Genomic DNA, 19,808 nt, shown 5'->3' with positions numbered 1-19,808 from the left:
GCCCTGGACTTTTGGCAAGGCCAAGTTTAATCATCCCAGAGAGATGAGACTGTCAGCTTACCACTTCTAGTGACGGAAGGCCATGCATTTTAATGTGGAATGGGCCTCCCCATTTGGAAATGCTTCCTTTTATTTATTGAAAACATATATGTATGTTTTTTTCTTATTTACCATTTTAACCATTTTTTAAGGGTTTGTTTCCACGTAGTCACTTCTTAGTGGAGGTAGGGATCCCTTGTCACTTGAATGTTGTTCATAAACCTGCACGTGCCTCTCATTTTGGTTCGGCCAGTGTGGGAGTCCCACGTCCTTGAACTTGGCTTTTCCCAGACCCAAGCCTTCCATCATATTTGGGACTCCATTTAGAACTTCTAGGTAATTGGGGCGCCTGGATGGCTCGGTCGTTAGGCGTCTGCCTTCGGCTCAGGTCATGATCTCGGGGTCCTCGGATCGAACCCCGCATCGGGCTCTCTGCTCCGCGGGAAGCCTGCTTCTCCCTCTCCCACTCCCCCTGCTTGTGTTCCTGCTCTCACTATGTCTCTCTCTGTCGAATAAATAAATAAAATACTAAAAAAAAAGTACTTCTAGGTAATTGACCTAAGTATTCCAAACGACTTGGCCGTGAGGATAATCGTGGAATGAAGCCAGGGCTGACCAGCAGGGAGAACGGCAGGGGAACTCTATGCAGAGCCCTAACTTAGAACATCGGTTGTCTTTTATCTGTTTTTCTTTGGCCTGAAAGCAGTAATTCATTTAGACCCTGGGGAAAGAGGGAGTATATGTAATGTCACACAATGAAAGCAGCTCTTCCCTTCCCTCCCCGTTTTTTCTCCCTAACGCCTTCAGGCTCAGAGGGACATCATATTTGAACTTCGAAGAATCGCTTTTGATGCAGAGTCTGAACCTAGTAACAGCAGTGGCAGCATGGAGAAACGCAAGTCCATGTACACCCGGGATTATAAAAAACTTGGCTTCATTGTAAGTAAGCTATCTCCAGTAAGCGCTCTCCTTCCAACATCAGGGGTCTGACCTCAGCCACAGAAACTGATGTCTCCTCCGAGCGTGTGGTCCTCTTGCGCCTCGCAGAATAGTTTCCACATTTTCCAGATGTTTAGCTGGTGTAAACAGGATCACATGACAATCTCTTCTGGCCGCAGTGCAGCAGAATAACTTGTACAAGTGTGACTAATACTGAGTTTGTTTATTCAGCTCTGATTAAGTGTTGTTAGCCCGGAATGCATGTAGATTTCATTAACTCCACATCACAAGATGCTTCAGGTTCTCTTCGAAATAAATGGGTGATGGCAACTGTGGGATGGATCTTATTATTGGGTTAGTGCTTGGATCACTTATATACATGGATTTCATATCAAAATCAAATTGAGAGTCTCCTGAAATGTATTCACGATAAGATTTATGCAATTTGTACTTTCCTAAAATTTTGTCTTGTTACGGACGTGAATAAGACCGTCCCTAGATTTCCTTTTGTTCAGTTTGCAAATCAGAACGCCACTTGTCCTGAATATAATCTGCTGTTTTTGTTTCTACTTGGATTCCATTCTGACTTTTATCACCATGGCATTTCTCCTGTGACTTTGAGCTAATTAATCTCAAATTCTGAGGATGTAAAATTGGGTTTCCATTTTGTCCTCCATCATAAATGGGAAAAAAATGAGATTTTGGCTTCAGTGATTAGAAATCATTAGGCATTATTTTAAAATTGCAAATACAATCTTCTTTAGTACACACAGACACATAAGACACAAATATTAATCTTTATATACATCAGTATCACGCTTTGTATGTTATTTGGGAAACCCTGTCTTTCATGGGGATTGTCTTTGGAAAAGTTTCCACATTAGTTAACATGTATTGTTTTTCATTACTGAGGAGTTTTTCATTTTTTGGATGGACTACAGTGTATTTAACCAAACCCTTTTGCTGAGTAATTCAATGTTTTGAAATTACCAATAAGTCTAAAATTGACATCTTTGTCACCTGGTAATTACGTGCATCCATAATCACATTATTAGGATATATTTGTGTCTGTCATAGACTGTCATTTCTATGGCATTTATTTTTTAAGGTTGTTGATATTTACCAAATTGCTTTCCGCACTGAGTCATTTCCACATTAGCCCAATGGATCAGAGTGACTATTTTTTTAACCTCTCCAATCTTTCCTAAACTAAAAAAATAAATAAATAAATAAATCTGATAAGTTATTGTTTTTATGGTGATAGTCTTAATATGTCTTTTCTAATAAGAATACTTGTCAAACGTATTCGGCTTTGCAGCTTAACTTTACAGAGGTACTGTGACTTCATTTTTATATAATCATATTTCATATCTTGACATTCCATTTAAATTTTTTAGTAGAATCTATTTTTTAGAATTTTAGCACAAAGTTTCTTGGCCAAGGGACCAGGTGAGAGTTCCCTGTACTTGATGTGTATCGATGGTCAAGGCTAACAGGTGGTCCCAGCCCTGCTGTCACCCATCTGTGTGTTAGCAGAGCCCGTTTATCAGGGATATAGCTGATGAATGTGGATGTAGCTCACGTCCTCCCTCCCCACCCAGTTCTTTCCAGGTTTTACTTCTGTGTGTTGAACAAGGCCTATCCAAATCATGTGGGAAGCTTCACAAAATCACCCAATCTCTCTTGCTGTCCAGTCATAGCAAAATGCCCTGGAAGGAGATCAAGGGATGTGTATTTCCAAATGCTCCCAATTGATTCTGATACCCAGTGGAGAGCCTGGGGTAGGGAATGCCCGAGTTACTCCCATTTCATTGTCTTCCTCTGCTACCACCTGGATTGCCAGTGCATTTGAACTGTGCAGGAAAGGCAAAACTCTAGTTCTTGGTTCATAGTGCCCCAGGACTCGCTGTGTCTCTCTGTCCCAGGTGGCGGCAATTGCAGAATGCACAGTGTCATTTCTCCTTCTGGCTGTGTACCTGAAAGACAGAGGAAAGAGGGGACATTAGGGGAAGAACACTTGCTGGGATTCGGATTATTACAGGTTCCTGGGATTATTACAGATCTCTAGGAAGGGTATATGTAATTGGGGCAGGAGGCATGAAACATCTCCCTTTTTATTTTCATGTTCTAGTCCTCTATGAAATCAGCAGGGATTTCATGAGCCAAAGTCTGAGTGACTTTTCTTCGTGTAGCTCCATCTTTGTTAACACGTTGTTCATTCCTTCCACGGTTCGGTATTAGAGTGTATCTCCGTCTTAGTTTTCAGCGTCTGCTGAGTGTTCTGCTTCAAGTAGTTTAGGAAGAACAGCGTATTTTTTAACTGAAAGCTAATTCGATGTGGTTTTAAGGCTTTAGCTCTTATGTGGCCTCCTTTCAAAGGACTTGAAAAGTCATTTTAGAAAAAGCAAAGACCTGGAACCTAGAATAACCAAAAAGAGAGTGTTGGTTTCCTTTATTTTTTCATGGTTCTTTTTTTTTTTTCCCTTAGTTTTCAATTTTAGTCCTTTCCCCGAAACTTCTTCCAGGCCACGATTTTGCATCAGAAGAGTTGAGAAATTGGAAAGACCAGTTAGTAATGATTTCTAATGGTGGAAAATTTCCAACAGCTTTGATGAGCACAGATTTTCACTTTTACAAGTCCAGTCAGCCAGAAATAGACAAGCCTCAGTAAATGGAATCATGCGATCATTGCGCCACCTAGAGACCATTGTGCCAAAACGCTGGAAGCTGGCGGGGTGCCGGTATCTGGCCATAAAATCTCTAGGTGCTGTAAGCTGTCCGGATGCACAGAAAGAGGAATAATCTTGCCTATTCCCTGCATGAACTCCTTCCTGTTGCCTCCTTTAGGAGCAACTGAGGTTTGGATAATTCTTGGATCTCATTGAAGGAAAATTCAATTCGTAAGATGAAGATTGTTCTTTCTCATTTCCCGTCTCCCGAGTAGGCAGTGCCCAGGAAGTGTTAAATGACAAATTTTTGGAGTCGAGTGGGCCTAGATTTTAATTCCATCTTCCCTAATTCCCAGCCATTGGGCCAGCGCACCAGTTGTTGAACCTGTTCGGGCATCAGGTTCCTCGGTTGTGCAGCTACCCATCTATTTCAGGGTCGTTGGAAGGTCATCAAAGATCATCTGTTAGTGCCTGGCACAGCGTCTGGAATGGAGGATGTGCCCAGCAAATAGTACTTCTCTTCCTTGCTTTTTGGAGAGCACATATCTGGAAATCACAGGCAGCCTTTTCAGTTTTCCAAAGTAGAAGGGGCAGTTGCTCCAACAAGCGAGCAGAACGGTTGTTAAAGGATAATAAAGCACAATACCTTTCAGAAGGCAGATGGCCTTACATTCCTTCTCAGCGCAGCCTCCCAACAGAGCAGGTTTTTCTGATGAAATAATTCTGAAATCTCAATTTAAAGTGGCTAAATGGCGTGTTACAGCTAGTCATAACACAGAAAAGCACCTGCTTGTAAAACAAAGCCGCTTAATCTCCTAAGATCTCTCGGTTAATGATTCTCTAGTTGCCGAACAGACTTGCAGGGGCCCCGGCGGGAGGAGGGGTCAGGGTTGTCTGGGATGATACTGTTCTTATTGGAAGTCAGAAGGCAAGGGTGCATGCATTTCTCAGGGTGACGGAAGGCAGATTCCCATATTTAGAATGACTTTATTTTGAAAACTAGAGAGATACCCGAATCAAACTGTACCTTGTTGATTATAATGACCAAGAACTGTGCAAAATGGTTTTCATGCTCTGAAGAGTTGCATTCCTGGCCAGAAACCCTTCAGAGTTTGTCTTAATGTCAAATTGGTAGCTTCTCTATTCATCCAGTCTGTTGGATGGTCCTTACAAAGGACATATCTGTAGTTCATTTTTCTGGTCTCTCTTGAACCAAGGCAGATGTTGAAGTTGGACAAGCCTGTTTTTTTTTTTTTTCCTAAATGCCTTTTCTTTCCCATTCCTTTAGCTTGACTGGGCCCCAAATAAACTCATTTTAAATGAATGAATGAATGAATCAATCAATCAATTTAGTAGGTTCCATGCTGGGCGTGGAGCCCAACGCAAGGCCTGAACTCACGACACTGAGCTTGAGACATGAGCTGAAAGCTCGAAACCTGAGCTGAGATCAAGAATCAGACACTTAACCGACTGAGCCACCCAGGCGCCCCAATAAACTCATTTTTAAAAGAAACTGTTTCTGAACAGTATATTTTAATATGAGAAGTTTTGATAAATATTTCCCTTAACATTTTCAGATTGTCTTAAAAGAGAAAAGTGACTAAAATGTGGAAGTGAAAAAAGGTCATGAGAAAAAGATGACTTCAGAATTAAGATTCTCTTTTAAAGTGTAGGTTTGATTGTGTTTCGGCATGGTCGAGGCCAGCACCCCATCTGGAGAAAAGATAATGTATTTACTCATAGTTCTCAAGAGAGGGAGCGTGCCACATCACAGAGGGCATGTGGACAAGCACTGGGTGGGGGTGGGCGGGGTCGGGAGGCAGAGGGAGTGAGGGGGAAACGTGGATAAGAGCCTTTGTTGTGGTTTCCATGGAAAAGCAAGGCAAAATAGAGGAAGCAGGTTTAGGATTGGCCAGTTTGAATAATCTCACTGGTCTTTGGAGCAGAGGCGCTGCCCCTAGCTGTCAGCCTTGTGGTGATGGGGGCCAGGGGACAGTGGCCCAGAGTGCAAAACCCTGAAAAGAGATCCTTTGGGGTTTGGGATCTGGATTGGCGAGTTGGCATATGAAACGCATGCTTCCTATCTCTAGGAATTAGCTAACCCTGGGAAGGGCAGTTCCTCCAAGGTATCAAAGGATCAGAGGATACAAAAAATTTTAAGAAATGACTAATACAGATTCATGTTAAAATTTTTAGAGGATTTTCTACTTCCCAGATGATAGAAGATAATTATGCATCTTTACACAAGTATAATTATACATAATTGCATATGCAGTGCGTGGTGTCATTTTAATATTTTTTTCAAATACAGATGGCAGGGAATGAAGTGAGATGCATATTTATCCATGTCTTCCTCCATCTCCATCCTCATCCCTGTTTCCCTAACACAGGAGGAAGCCTCCTGGTCTAACCATAACTGTGAGTGTAACATGGGCTTAAGCTTGGGCTCTAAATTCGGGCTGCCTAGGGTTGATTCCTTGGGCAGATTACTTGACATTTTCATGTGTTAGTTTCCTTATCTTTAATCTGGGGATATAAGAGTCAATAAATGTGTTATGTGAATTAAATTATTAGATACTTGTAAATCATACAGAAGAGTGCCTGGCACAGAGTAAGCAGACTAGGAATTTAGATGCAGTTATGCTGATGTTATAATAACTATTGATATTATTATTGGAGCATCACATGGTGTCCCATGACCCTGTGACAGGCAGTGTTGGGGGGTGTGAGAGTTGTAAGTTGTGCCAGGAGGATGGCGAGAAAATTGGTGGTTGAAAATACGAGTTACTGATGAAAGAAAGTTGTGTGCTTGGGACACCGCAAACGTGTGTCGAGGGCTGACCTTTAGGTTCACGGGGAGAGAAGTAGAGTTGGTTTTTCCAAGTGAGGACAGATTATAGAGAATTTTAAAATCAAAGGGGTTTGAAATATTCAGTCAATCCTCCATCCTCACGGTTCATGGATTCCGTATTTGCAAATCCAGCTATTCACTAAAACTTAGTTGTAAATCAATACTCGTGGTGCCTTCATAGTCATTTGCAGACATGAGGTCAAAACAAGGGGACGCTCTGCCTTCTCCTTTCAGCTCTCCTACTGTAAATGGGAGTCCTTTTCATAGGCTAGCCAGGGCCTTGGTTTTTGAAATATGTGCTTTGTGTTGGTGGTATTGCTGTTTAAAGTGGTCCCCAAGCATAGTTCTAAAGTGCTGCTTGATGTTCATAAGTGCATGGAGCCAGGATGTGCCTTATGGGGGAAATACGTGTGTGAGATAAACTCAGGTCGGGCATGACAGTGTCGTTGCTGTGAGTTCAGTGTTAATGAACCAGCAATATATATTAAATAAGGTGTCTTTAAAAAATACATAAAACAAGGTTATGCATCGACTGATTGACCGAGTCTTGTGACCAGAGACCGGAAGTCATCTCACCCTGTATCTCCCCTCGGAAGCAATGGCTCGGTATTCGTTATCTCGGGATTTGCGATGACTTCATAGAACATAGCTGCAGGGAAAAAGCAGAATGGACTGTACTTTGAATGCTTGGGGAGCCTTCAGTCGGGGTTGAGCCCTGGAGAAGAGAATCCCAGGCGGTGCCAGGCTCATTCCCTCCTAGGCCCGTGGTCTGTGTGTGCTAAGTGGGGAAGAGAAAGCCCACCATTGACTGGCTGACAGGTGTTCGTGGTGTAGCAGGGCCTCTGCCCAGTGCTTGGCACACTGCTCAGCACGGTCACGGGGGAGCATGACGCCCTCCTGGGATTTGACTCATTTGTTTGAAGTCAGAAGCTGCCTCGAAACTCCTGTTATCTGGAAAATACCACGTCCTTGAGATCAGGGGAATTTCCAGTCCACAGTCATTGTCCATAGAGGAGGACCCTCCCTCTGGTGGGCTTGGCTTATATTTCTGCATCATTCCTGACAGGACTTTCTCATAAGGGTTTTGTTGCTGAGAATGTGCTTCAGTCCCTTGGAGCCCAAGGACAGTGTTAGTAAGAATCCAGAGTACATGTGTGGGAATTGTAGAAAGTGAATTTTGACATTGATCTGATTGTGTGGTGCTCCTCACCCCTCCCCACTCTTGGCAGCAAACCGCCTCTGGTGACCACAAGGTAAAACAGCTTTTTTCCCATGTGAATGATTTAATAATTAGGATAGTATTCGTAACCAAGCACTTTGTTTTCAAATAGTAAAATATGTGACCCATAAACAATAGTTCATCAAAGCAAAAGGACAACAAATGTTTTTTTAAACTGTCGTTTATTGAAATTCTCCAAGTTTTAGCCACACAGAATTCAGGAGGTCCCAGTGTGGGCTGGGGTGTTCTTCCAGGAAGCTCTGGCCACTCCTTGCCAGTCCATCCAGCCCCAGACGATTCCTTCCACCTGAGAGACCCCTGGGGGATGTTGGTGAGGGATTGTCAGTGACTGAGACGCCTGCGTGGTGGTAAATTCGCAGGCAGATACTGCGCGTGCCTGTTCCTTGGAACCCGGTCTTCTATGTTCTGCCTCATGGACGCTGCAGCCTGATCCATTCTGATCACACACCCGCTGGCCGCATCTGAAATGCAGCAAAGCCCCAGTCCTTATCATTTCTACTCTTGCTCCATCAGGGTGTAAACTAGCTGGGAGATTCGTTATTAGTGAAGCTGGAGCAGAATCAGCCACCAGATGGCGCAAAACCACAGCCATTGACTCCCAACCAGACCGCCCCCCCCCCGCCGCCCCCAAACTTGGACAGACAGCCACCAGGACACCCAGTGACCTTGCAGCTCTGCTTATCAGTCCGCAGAGCAAGAAGTTGTAGGACCAGAACAGGGGCCTTAGGATCTCCTCGGGGCGGGGGGGGGGGCGGTCCTCTAGCCTTCATGGGGGCCTTTCAGGGGCTAGGAACACTCTAAGGTGCCCAGCTGGCCTCCCTGTTAATTGAGATTTGTCTGTTGTTCATGGCAGTTGAGCTTTTATCTAGTACCTATATATCCGACTTTCATTCTCAATTCTTTTTCCTTATGCTGTCATGGAGGTCTTTTATATGAAGTACAATAGTCTGTACATCTAGTATTATCTTCTGTCTTAACATGGATATGCAGGAAAGAATGCACTGGAAATGGAACAGCTAAATGAATATTGACTGTAGAAACAACAGTAATAATGTATTTTGAGTTAAAAATACACATAATTAAAATGGGTGATGCAATAACCTGGAGGGGGTACGAGTGGTCAGTGGAGTCCTAGTAAACCAGCATTGTTGGAATGGGGTACAAAGCTGTCTGGGGAAGTCTGAGATGATTTCTTTCCTTTTTTTTTCTTTTCTTTTCCCTTCCTTTCTTTTTAAAATATTTATTTATTCATTTGAGAGCGAGAGAGAGAAAGAGAGCTAGCGAACAGGAGGAGAGGGGCAGAGGGAGAGAGAGAATCTGAAGCAGACTCCCCTGTGAGCCTGGAGCCTGACATGGGGCTCAATCCCATGACCCTGAGATCATGACCTGAGCTGAAACCAAGAGTCAGACCCTCAACCAGCTGAGCCACCCAGGCACCCCTGAGCTGATTCTTGATATACATTTCTCAGGTGAATAGAATCTTATAGAATCATTTTTCAGCTTTTGCTTTTAAGTAACCACTTCCTGAGTTATATGTTCAAAGATGTCGTTGAGACTTCTGCCTTGATGACAGAAAGTACTTGAGCCTTGTGGAGCCTTATGGATAATTTTTTGCTTTTATCTCTGCCTTTACATTCCTCACGCCAACAGACTGCTCTAAGACAGATTTGGAAAGGAACCAGTCAACCGAGGGCATTCTCTGAGGCTGCCAATAGTTGAGGCAAAAAGTTGCAGACAGTTGTGTTGCTCATTTCCTTGATTGGCGAGTAGGAGTCACGTCTTTCAAGGGACTCCTTCCTTACAGGTGAAGAGATCACCAGTGTCCTGTCCTTACATGTCCGGGGTGGGCTCTGTGATGTCTTCTGTGGATGTCTATGGTTAAATGCACACACTGTCTTCACCTTTGGTTTTAAGTGCGGAGACCATAGCTTTGTTGTTGTTGTACATGTAGAAGGGGAGAAGTTAGCTCTGGAAAGATCTCTCTGGCTGAACCCAGGAAGATCATGTATTGGTTTGTATTTTCCATCAGTGACCCCAGCAGAGCAGATGACTGGGACAGAGCTCCTGCGAGGTGGGCTCTTCAGGTTGGTGCAGACTTGTGGGGCCACCTCTCTCTTGGGTTAGCGTCATCATGCTTCCTAACGCTGTAGAGAGACTATCAAGAAGTTCCATGCAGAATACTTGCAGATCTTTTCTTCCCTGATCTTGCTTTGCTCTCTGGCTCGATTGGGGAAGAACAGTCAAAATGGGTGCAGGGTGACTTGCAGGGGCAGCCCCAGCATGAGCTCTCACCAAGGGAGGCGGAGGGTGGGCCCTCTTTTCCTCTGCCCTTCTCTTGCCACGGAACATGTGTTGTCCTTCCCATTTCCACCAGGTCAGCGATTTACATCTGTGCCATGTTATTGCCCGCGTCCCCACCCTAGCAGAGGGGCAGGGGCTCAAAGGGGCAGTGGGAGCCAGGGATATAATCCCATCTCAGAATCAGCCCCCAAACCTCCAGCATTTACCTTACCTGCTGTGGATGCCCCCTGCAGATGGTGAAAATACATCTGTCCTTACTCCCTGACAAGGGACACGTGAATAATTGTACTCGTGAAATGTCTGGATATTTTTAAAGGAAATATTTTAGAAGAAAACTTTTTGAAATAAATCAACTATGGTTCTTTGTCACGAACTATGAGTCTTTGTCACGAACTATGAGTCTTTGTCGTAACAATATTTGAGCTTCATCTTCCTCTTGTATTTTTTATTGTGATTTATTTCAGCTCAAGGCAAAATTTTATAGGGATGATTACCGAAAACTGAGTGAGGAAACAGGTTTCCCCTGCTCCCTCCTTTCCCAGCTCCTTTGCTGTTCAGCACCCGGTGTACCCAAAGGCCATGTAGATCTCCTGGCAGAGTCGAATCTGTTTTCTGTCACTAGGGGGCGCTCCTAACAAAGGGATGTGTATTAAAGATGTCTTGTAAGGCGCAATTCAGATGTGCTTGAGAAGGTGGAGTATTTAGTGGGGTTATTTTATTTACTTTATCTTTAGAGAGAGAGAGCGGGAGGGGAGGGGCCTAGGGGGAGAGAGAATCTTAAACAGGCTCCATGCCCGGTTCATAGCCGGATGTGGGGCTCGATCTCACGACCCTGAGATCATGACCTGAGCCCAAATCAAGAGTTGGACGCTTAACCGACTGAGCCACCCTAGCGGGGTAATTTTTAAAAGGTTCAGAAGAACCTGCCCCAGCCAAAACCTTTCGCCTTCCATTTTTAGCTTAAAACCCGCAAGAACTTTGTCCCCTTTGAAACACAACTGTGGCGGAAGGAGGCAACTTATTGAACAGTGTTTGCCATGAACCTCTTAGAGTATTGTACAAACCTTTTGACATCCTTTCTTTATACATGGAATTTTGGAGCCAAGGGGCACCATCCACCAGGTGCAAGGATCATATATGGGGGATGCAGGCTTAGTGACCTATAAAGGAGTCAAATTTATTTGAAACTGTGTAGCACAGTGTTAGCGAGCACAGCCTCTGGGCCAGACTGCCTCTTTTTGCATCCCAGCTCCATTGCTTATCGGCTGTGAGATCTTGGACAATTGATCTAAGATGGGCAGCGTAAGAGTTCCTACCTAAGGTTGCTATGGAGATTAATGAGTTAATAGTTGTTGAGTTCTTAGAAACTTGCCTGGCACTGAGAAAATGTTAATAAATTCTGATTATTGATAGAACCGTTTGGATCTGATGGCTGTACTCAGTCCAGGGTCTGCATTTTCCCCGTCGGATGATTGGGACAGTTCTCCACTTGACCATAACCAGCTGGGTCAGAGAGTAGAAGTATGTAGCTTCAAAAGCGGACCTGACCCTAGGAAGTGACACATCCCAAAGTCCATGAATTCTAGAGGATCAGGGCAGGAATTTTGTACCCTTCAAAGAGCCTCTTTAATGAAGAGGTGGTTCTTTTTCCTCTACCTAGCTAGCTAGCACACAGGTCCATGGCTATGTCTTCATGGATCCAGTCGGTCACAGTAGTCTGCTTCTGTGAGAATTTTCAAAGGCAAGGAGGGCTCAAAACCACAACATAAATAAAAAAAATTTTGCTGCTCACAGCAGGAAGCACTCTTCAATTGGCTGACCCCATCCTGGTGAACCATTTGGAGTGCCTTGAGCTTAGAACCAGAGCATTTGATCAGAGTCTAGAATAGAATGAGCAGTTACGGGGTTTTGGCATCTAGGGTGGGTTGTTGCAAACATCCAGCACCTCTTCCCCTCATGCTTTTTGCTGTTGTTGCCTGGCCTGATGGTTTTGCCCGTGGTGGGATCCTCCCAGAGCACCCTTGAGAACAGTCCTGGCTCTTCTGGGGCGCAGGCAAGAGGGTGAAGAAAGGGTCAGTCCAGAGACCCCTGGTGCAGTTACGTGATTGCCATTGACCTTGCTTTGACAGCCGTGGAACAGCTCCCCATGGAGTTAGGGTGACTTTTATTTTTATTCTTTCTTTCCGGAGACTTCATTTTTTTCTCTTCCTTTTTTTCCAAATGGTCACCAATTGTCAGTGCGTCTCACGGCTCTGAATTCGGTGTGATGTGACCTTGGGAGAGGAGATGTGAGCACGCCATCCAGACCTGTTTCATGTCTGGGAGGAAGTAATTTATACACTAGGAACTGGCTTCGTGGCGTGGGATTCTAATTCTGGGGCTGACATTTTGTATGTGTAGGAAGACTGTCAAAACCTTTCCAATGGGAAGGGACAAGAACCAATTTGAGAATAATGCGGTTATATAAAAATTGTCCTGGTTCTGGCATCTTGGCACACTTCCTGTACTTGTTCATTCTGAAGGGGAGGGAAGGGGTGTGGGCAGGAGGAGTTCTCTGGTGGACTCTTGCAAACCTCCAGACTCTCCAGTGAGAAAGGACTCCCACTCCTGAGATGGTTCTGGAGATCACATAGTTAAAAGGGTGACAGGTGTTGATTAACTTTTTGCTTTCTTTTACCAAACTGATCAGCCTGCTGAGAATATATGATTTTTAGGTGGCCCGTTGGGGTTTCCACTGGTTTTAGATCCATAACAAAACAGCCACAGCAGGCAGCCCCCACCACCAGCAGCATTTTGGGGAGCATCCTGGGGCATGGGTCAGATGGCTCCCATGCAGTATTTCATGGCATCTCTGTAAGGCACAGGGCACAGCGACTCATCTTCCTATTTTGGAAATGAAGAAAATCAGGCTTTTTAGCTTTACGAGGTTAAAAACCTGCCAAGGGGACTGCATTGTTTTGGCAGGAAAAGGACACTCTTGCAAACTTATTGTGACTCCTTGGGTTATTTAGCCAAAGGAACAGACTGCAGTGGAAACAAGGTGGGGAAATGGGTGAATGTAGCGTATCTCCACATGGCTCTCTCTCTGGCCTCTAGGAGCACTGAGTGGGTGTGCAAAGCTGAGACATTCTCTACTCCCATCCAGTTCTGCCAGGGCTGAGAAACCCACCAAATGCTTGTCTTACTGTGGCCTTTTCATTCTCAGAACATCACCATGAATGAAGACTGCACACCAACTGTCTGCTTGCTTTTCTCTCTCTCTCTTTTCAAAAGATTTTATTTGTTTATTTGAGAGAGAGAGAGAGTGAGTGAGAGAGCACAAGCGGGGATAGCAGCAGAGGGAGAAGGAGAAGCAGGGAGCCTGACGCGGGTCTCAATCCCGGGACCCTGGGATCATGACCCGAGCCAAAGTCAGATGCTTAACCGACTGAGCCCCCCGAGGCGCCCCTCTGCTTGCTTTTCTTTAAGGGAACGTGTACAGACCATTGACTTTGCTGGTTCTGAAATCAAACCCAGCAAGAGCAAGTCCACATCCTTGTCTGGGGGTAGAAAGTAGAGTAGTGCTTGCTTGTTCTTGAAAACAGAGTTGCTTCCAAATGCTCAGGGCCCGCAAGCGGCAGCACCCATGCTGGGTATCACTGCCGCCTGACTCCAGTCTCCTCCTCAACCTCTAGGCTGTGCTGTCTGGCTATTTAAGGAAGAAGGAAAAGGCCAGATGCAAGGTCTCACTCTCTGTGGATTCAGTTCAGGTTAAACAGAGAGGCCTTGCTTCCATTCTCTGTTTCGCTGCCGCCCGTTCACTCGAGGTTTTTCAGTCATTTGAATTTCATCAGTTTTCATCCGTTTTGTTTCTGGGTTATCTTTGCCCTTCCCCTCTTCTTCCTCCAGATTTGGAGCCTTTTCTGCTCAGAGATGCTTTCTCTTTAACTGATGTTCACCTTGCTCGAGAACTAAGACAGAGTAATGAATGGAAGCAAGCGCTTTGATGACCAAGGTCTTGAATGCTCATCTACCTAACTTTATGGAAATCCAGAAACTGGCTTTAAATCTCTGCCTTCTCTTGCTCATGGAACCTGATAGTAGCAATTGTGATTTTGCTTCTCTTGACCATCCAGCCCTCTCTGTGGCTCTCTGAGATGTCCTGTATGTTCCTTCTTGGCTCCCCAGAAGGACTCTCCCACACTGCAGCCATTCCTTGTCACTTGTGAGCGATGGGGGAAAGAGGACAGGTTGGAGAATGGAGAACAGGAAGAGGGCGATCCCTGCTGTTTAGCTGTTGTTCTGGGGGCAGAATCCACCACAAACAGCATATTTGGGACCAAGTCTGTTAGGGGAAGAGCCATGCCAGCCCTTGTGGATAGGAAAGGTACATTAGGAAGCACATTCCTCCCCTACTGGGGAAAGCACTGCAAAGCCCTGCAGTTTTCTGTGCAATGAAGGGAGCCCCGCCTCCAGCCAGCTGGGCTTGGCTGAGCACCCACGCTAGCTATCCAAGGCATGGGAGGAGGCGTGGCCCTGGATTTCAGCTGTCTGGCCGGAGTGGGTCACTGAGAGATGGCACCCTGTTGGGCACCTGTAGAGTTCCTTGATAGTAATGGAGTAGGGGCATGTAGAGTAATAAGGGACTCATGAATTGGCTCATTTTTTCCCATGCAACCAATATTCACAAGCATTTATTATATTTAAGTCACTGTGCCAATGCACCTTTAGTCACAAAGTTGAACCAGGCAGAAACCATACCTTCATGGAACTTAGTGCTTAGTGAATTCCCGTCCCTCTGGACCTCCGTTCATGGTATTCCCTCTGCTTGAACTCTCTTCTCCTCTCCTCTCCAGTTCTCAGTCCAGTTGTGATTCTGGTGGGATGTGTTACGTTCTTAGACTAGAAAAGTTGAGTCAGATGGGAGGTCCAGGACCTTCTCCTGTTTCAGCATCTAGCACCCCATTGTTAGCACCTGTTTGCCAGTCTGATGTCTCCCTAGAGGTACAAACCCTTTCCTGTTTTGCTCACCATAGCATCCCTTGTACCCAGCACAGTCCCTAACACTGGATCATCAGATAGGCATACGGCAAGTGTGTGTTCAGTGAATGAATGAATCAATCAGTGAGCAATTCTGTCATTCAAAAAGGGAGACGCATTTGTGTGTGTGTGTAATACCAGGTGGAACTTGATGTATAATATGAGAAAAATACAGAGTAGAAGGTGCCCTTGAAATTCCAAAAAGGATTATAAGCAGAATTTGTTTGAGGAACCCATGAAATTATGTGGAGGGGACATTGGCGATGGGGTTCAAGAATGGGCAGGGTTGGGCATGCAGGAATGGGAGCAAGAACAAAGGGACCAGGGTGAGTTAGCTGCAGAAGAGGAGGAGGAGCATGGGTCACAAGCAGGGAGAGGTTGAAAATGTGAAGAAAATGCTCCTTTGACGACAGGCCATGGAAGATTGTGTGCTCGGGTGTTTGAGTGAAACTGGATAATTTTTAAAGTAAGAGATGATGTGGTGAAAGCTGAGGACTTCCCTTTGGAAGTATGAAGATGACCTTTCGGGGCATATCCTCTTAGTCTTTTTGCTCTGCGTGTCCATGAGGATGCTGTAGGACTTCTAATGGGTGTCTTGGACTAGAACTGTGTTGAATACCCAAGGCGGGTTCTTTTGAGCAGAACATGGTACTAGGCTTACAAGTTTATGCATGTGCATTAAGGGTTTACACACGAGTCCCTCTGTGCACCCATCCACCAGCAGGAGCCAAAGTGACAGCTAGAGAAAATCTGGTAGCCTGTAATACCAGAACTCTCTGGTTTATTTATAAGAGCTGGGAAACATAATTAATACTCTTCCTATAAAAGACCATTTGCATAGTCTTGTTTTAGCGTTTCCTAGTGATGCAACACCGTATATATAGTACTACCCTATTTTTAGTGCTGGGCATGAATATACAGCATAAGGCTGTTGGTTACCAAGAGTGTTGTACCTTTAAGCTCCCGGTCCCACAGGGAGCCACCCTGAATGGTGGCCTATAGCCTTGTGTCTTTCCCTCATATCCCTGAGCCTTAGCAGAGCACATCCCTACCCTGGGATGTTGACTGCTCTGTCCCCTTTGCCTTCCACTACTGCTTATCTAACAGCCTTTTGTTTTCACTCAGTTTATGTATCAGAAGGAATTACCTCCCTCTTAAGAGAGATTGCTGTGAAAATACCAGCCCGGCCAAGCACAGGAAGCCCAGGGGCCTTGGTTAGATGAGCACCATCTTTCGGGTTGCGCATTGTAACCCCCTGTCTGGTTCAGGAGCTTTGCGTGTGCTTGGCCTCCTGGAGCCGTACTTCTCAGTTGTGTTCTTTTCCTTCCTTGTCGAGAAACCCAGGGGAAGGCAGTCCCAAGCGCTCACTTGGCAGTGGTGACGTGTAATAAACAGATAATTACTTGTCAGGTTAAATTCTTCAAATCTCTCCTAAAAATTCCCTCTCCAGATCTGAACACATATCTGCAACATTTGGTTTTGCTTTTGGTACTTTGACCTTATGCACATTCTCTTTCCACTTTTTAACAAGATTTCTCTCTGCTGCTCCATCTGGTGTGGCTCTATTATGGAAACCTTAGAGAGCAGAGGCAGAGGCGAAGAAGCTAAGCAAACACACAGGAGACCACAAGAAATCACCTGAATTTCCTCCCTCCAGAGGCAAACCCTGCTACTGGTTCGCATTTCTCTTTGCTGCTAATTCTGTGAACTCTGTTCTTGACACAGTTGAGCTGAGACTCTTTGTTCAATTTCATATCACTTCCATTGTCATCAGTAATCCTCGATGGAAATCATGTATAGTGGCTGAATAGCATTTCATTAAATGACCGAACTATAATTTACTTAGGTCTTCTCCTGTATAATTAAGGATTTAAAAAAAACGTATTACAAAAAATGAGTCAGTAAACATACCGCGCATAACTATTGGTCCCCATTTAGAATTATTTCCCTAGGACGGATTATTAGACTTTTGGGCCCAAATGTAAGGACATTTTTGAAACCCTCGTTTATAATTTTGTGTCTTTGTATTTCCCATTTTAAAATTCTTCTTCCTGCATTCCATGAGGCAGATTTTTATTCACATCGTTTTTACAACTTTATCTGAATTTGTGTTGTTGTTGTTTTTGAAATTAACCTAATTCTAAAAGCAGGATATGGCTGTGGCAGAGAATTCAGAAATATAGATAACCAAAATGATTTAGGTAAGAATTGGCCATATTCCTTCACGTATAAATAAAATATTGTTACAATTTTGGTGCATATCTTTCCAGATATCTTCTATACTTATGTAGATAAATATGCTTTTACTAAAATTGTGATCATACAGGTTGTTTTTAAAATTTTCAAAATGGGTTTTATTTATAAGGTTTCTAGAGAAACGCTGGAATGGGAGAGCTCATTTTGCCATTTTAGTATCTTCTTAGCTTTGTCTGACAGAGCGTTATGAGAGATTTTCTTCCTTTCATGTCTCAGGTATAACATTTTGATAATAAAAATAATTCCTGCAGAAAGCATATCAAGACTTCTGCTCTCCGCATTAGTCGTGGGGTTATTAAATGATAATTATTGCTATTACTTAATATCTACCTGAGACTAATCAACATGCTACCTACCGGACAAATGAAAGGTGTCACCTTGGAGCAAAGTAGTTTTTTTTTGTTTTTTGTTTTTTCTTTTTTTATGATCAATAGTCTGTCCTTAGCATAATGTTGATTTTTTGCATTTGAAGACTTCTTATCACCTGGATTGCAGTTTAGAATATTAACCTATTGATCTTTGCTCTTCTTTCCTTTGCTATTAGAGCTTCTGATAAATATCATTTTTTTTTTTTTGTACATGAAGGACAAAACAATAAAGTAAATATGTAGATATCTGATGATGGAACATGGCTGTCGAAAGATTCAGAATCCAAGGCTGTCTAGCGACATAAATCCCTCAAGCTTTCCTAGGGGCTTACATTCCAGCTTATCCGTACAATCCAAACTGATAATAGCTTCTCTTTTAAATAAAAATGTAGAGTGAGTACAGTAACAGTAACGTCACATACTTATTTGACCCAGCGTGGTGACTTTGACTTACATATGCTCTATCAATGATCAAACCCCGGGCTGAAGATGCACTTGGCTTTATTTCACCAAAATCTATGGCCATTTATTTTCTTTTTCAAGGTTCAGCAGTAACTTATTAAGCATATTTCCCTGGAAAAGTGTCTTTTCGTTCCTTTGGGAGTTCATTCCATAGGCTAGATAGGGATCTGATTCCATTAAGGTAGTGAAGAGCAGCTCTTTGAATATGACCAAAATAACACACCCTTGCACCTCGGAGAGAGCGGCTCCTCTCGTAGCTTCTGAGCCTCAGTTCCCTAAGGTCTGAATGTTCATTATCTCTGTCCTCGGGTCTCATGAGCCCCCACTGTCTTCCTTAAGTTATAGCAGGTGTTAGGTAGACTCATTTTTCTCAAAGGTTTAGAGTTCGGGTAATTGTCTTTTTTGGGAGGGTAAGTCACTGGGATCTCTTTCGGAATGATTTGTGTCCTTATTTTTTACCATGCAAAGTGGTGATGATTACATACGCTCCTTCCTTACAAGGGTGTTACACGCCAGAGGTGACAATGTACGTGTGTGTGGTTTTAACTCCTGAAGCATTGTGCAAATGATAGCAACAATTGCCATTAGAAACAAGATTTTGATGATTTTATTTTTAAAAACGTTGTGAACAGAGCTTCTTGTCACAAGCTGCTAGGAACCATTAAAGTGAGAAGACTACTCAGCACAGATATGAAATACCACATTTAATTAATTAATTAAAAAATGTTTAAAGATTTATTTATTTACTTGAGAGAGAGAGAGCATGAGCAGGAGGGGCAGAAGGAGAGGGAGAGAGAATCTCAAGCAGATTACACGCTGAGCGCAGGGCCCAATTAGGGGCTTGATCTCTTCACCCTGAGATCACGACCTGAGCTGAAACCAAGTGTCGGATGCCCAACCAACTGCGCTGTGTAAGTGCCCCAAATACATTTAATGTATTATGTGTCAGTTGATGAGCATTTCAGTTGCTTCCTCCTTTTGGTTATTAGGAATGATGCTGCAGATGAACATTTGTGTAAAGTCTTAGGACATGTTTTAATTTCTCTTGGCTATATACCTAGGAGTTGAATTATTGGATCACATGGTAACTCCATGTGAAACACTTTGAGAAAATGTCAAGCTTTTGCAAGGTGTTCACACTGAGTTTTATTCTCACCAACAGCTTCTGAGGTTTCTGATTTTTCTACATCCTTCTCAACACTTGATATTATTTGTCTTTCGGATGATAGTCATTCTAGTGGATGTGAAGTGGGCATTGTAGTTTTGATTTGCATTTCCCTGGTGGGTAATGTTATTGAGCATCTTCCTGGGCTTATTGGTCATTTGTATATCTTCGTTGGAGAAATAGTCATATCCTCTGCCCAATTTTAATTGGGTTGTTTCTCTTTTTGTTCTGTATGTATCCTGGATTAAGTCCCTTATCAGGTATATGACTTGCACATTTTTTCTCCCTTTCTGTGAATTGTCTTTTCACTTTCTTGATTGTGTCTTTTGAAGCATACATGTTTTTTTAATTTTCATGATGTTTCTTTTTTCTTTCATTGGGAGTGTGTTTGGTGTCATAAAAGAAATCATCCTGAAGATACATACCCATGTTTCTTCTGAGAGCTTCATAGTTTTAGATAGGGTATTTCAATCCATCTTTTCCTTTTTTAAGGAGTTCA

General features: G+C 43.7%; 1 protein-coding gene across 11 annotated transcripts in view; it reads left to right on the top strand.

The window, feature by feature from the left end:
- Positions 1–19,808, top strand: part of ELMO1 (engulfment and cell motility 1) — a 540,114-nt gene that overhangs the window by 223,509 nt on the left and 296,797 nt on the right. For all 11 annotated transcript variants that reach the window (XM_035020922.1, XM_035020919.1, XM_035020915.1 and 8 more), the window contains one exon: positions 847–978. In XM_035020922.1, the coding sequence (XP_034876813.1) occupies positions 847–978 (132 nt within the window). The remainder of the gene's footprint in view (positions 1–846; positions 979–19,808) is intronic.

Source organism: Mirounga leonina, unplaced genomic scaffold (genome assembly GCF_011800145.1).
Source record: "Mirounga leonina isolate KUSES-001 unplaced genomic scaffold, KU_Mleo_1.0 Mir_174, whole genome shotgun sequence".
NCBI lineage: Eukaryota > Metazoa > Chordata > Mammalia > Carnivora > Phocidae > Mirounga > Mirounga leonina.
The sequence above is the reverse complement of the archived record's forward strand: the minus strand, read 5'-3'. Positions and strand labels throughout refer to the sequence as shown.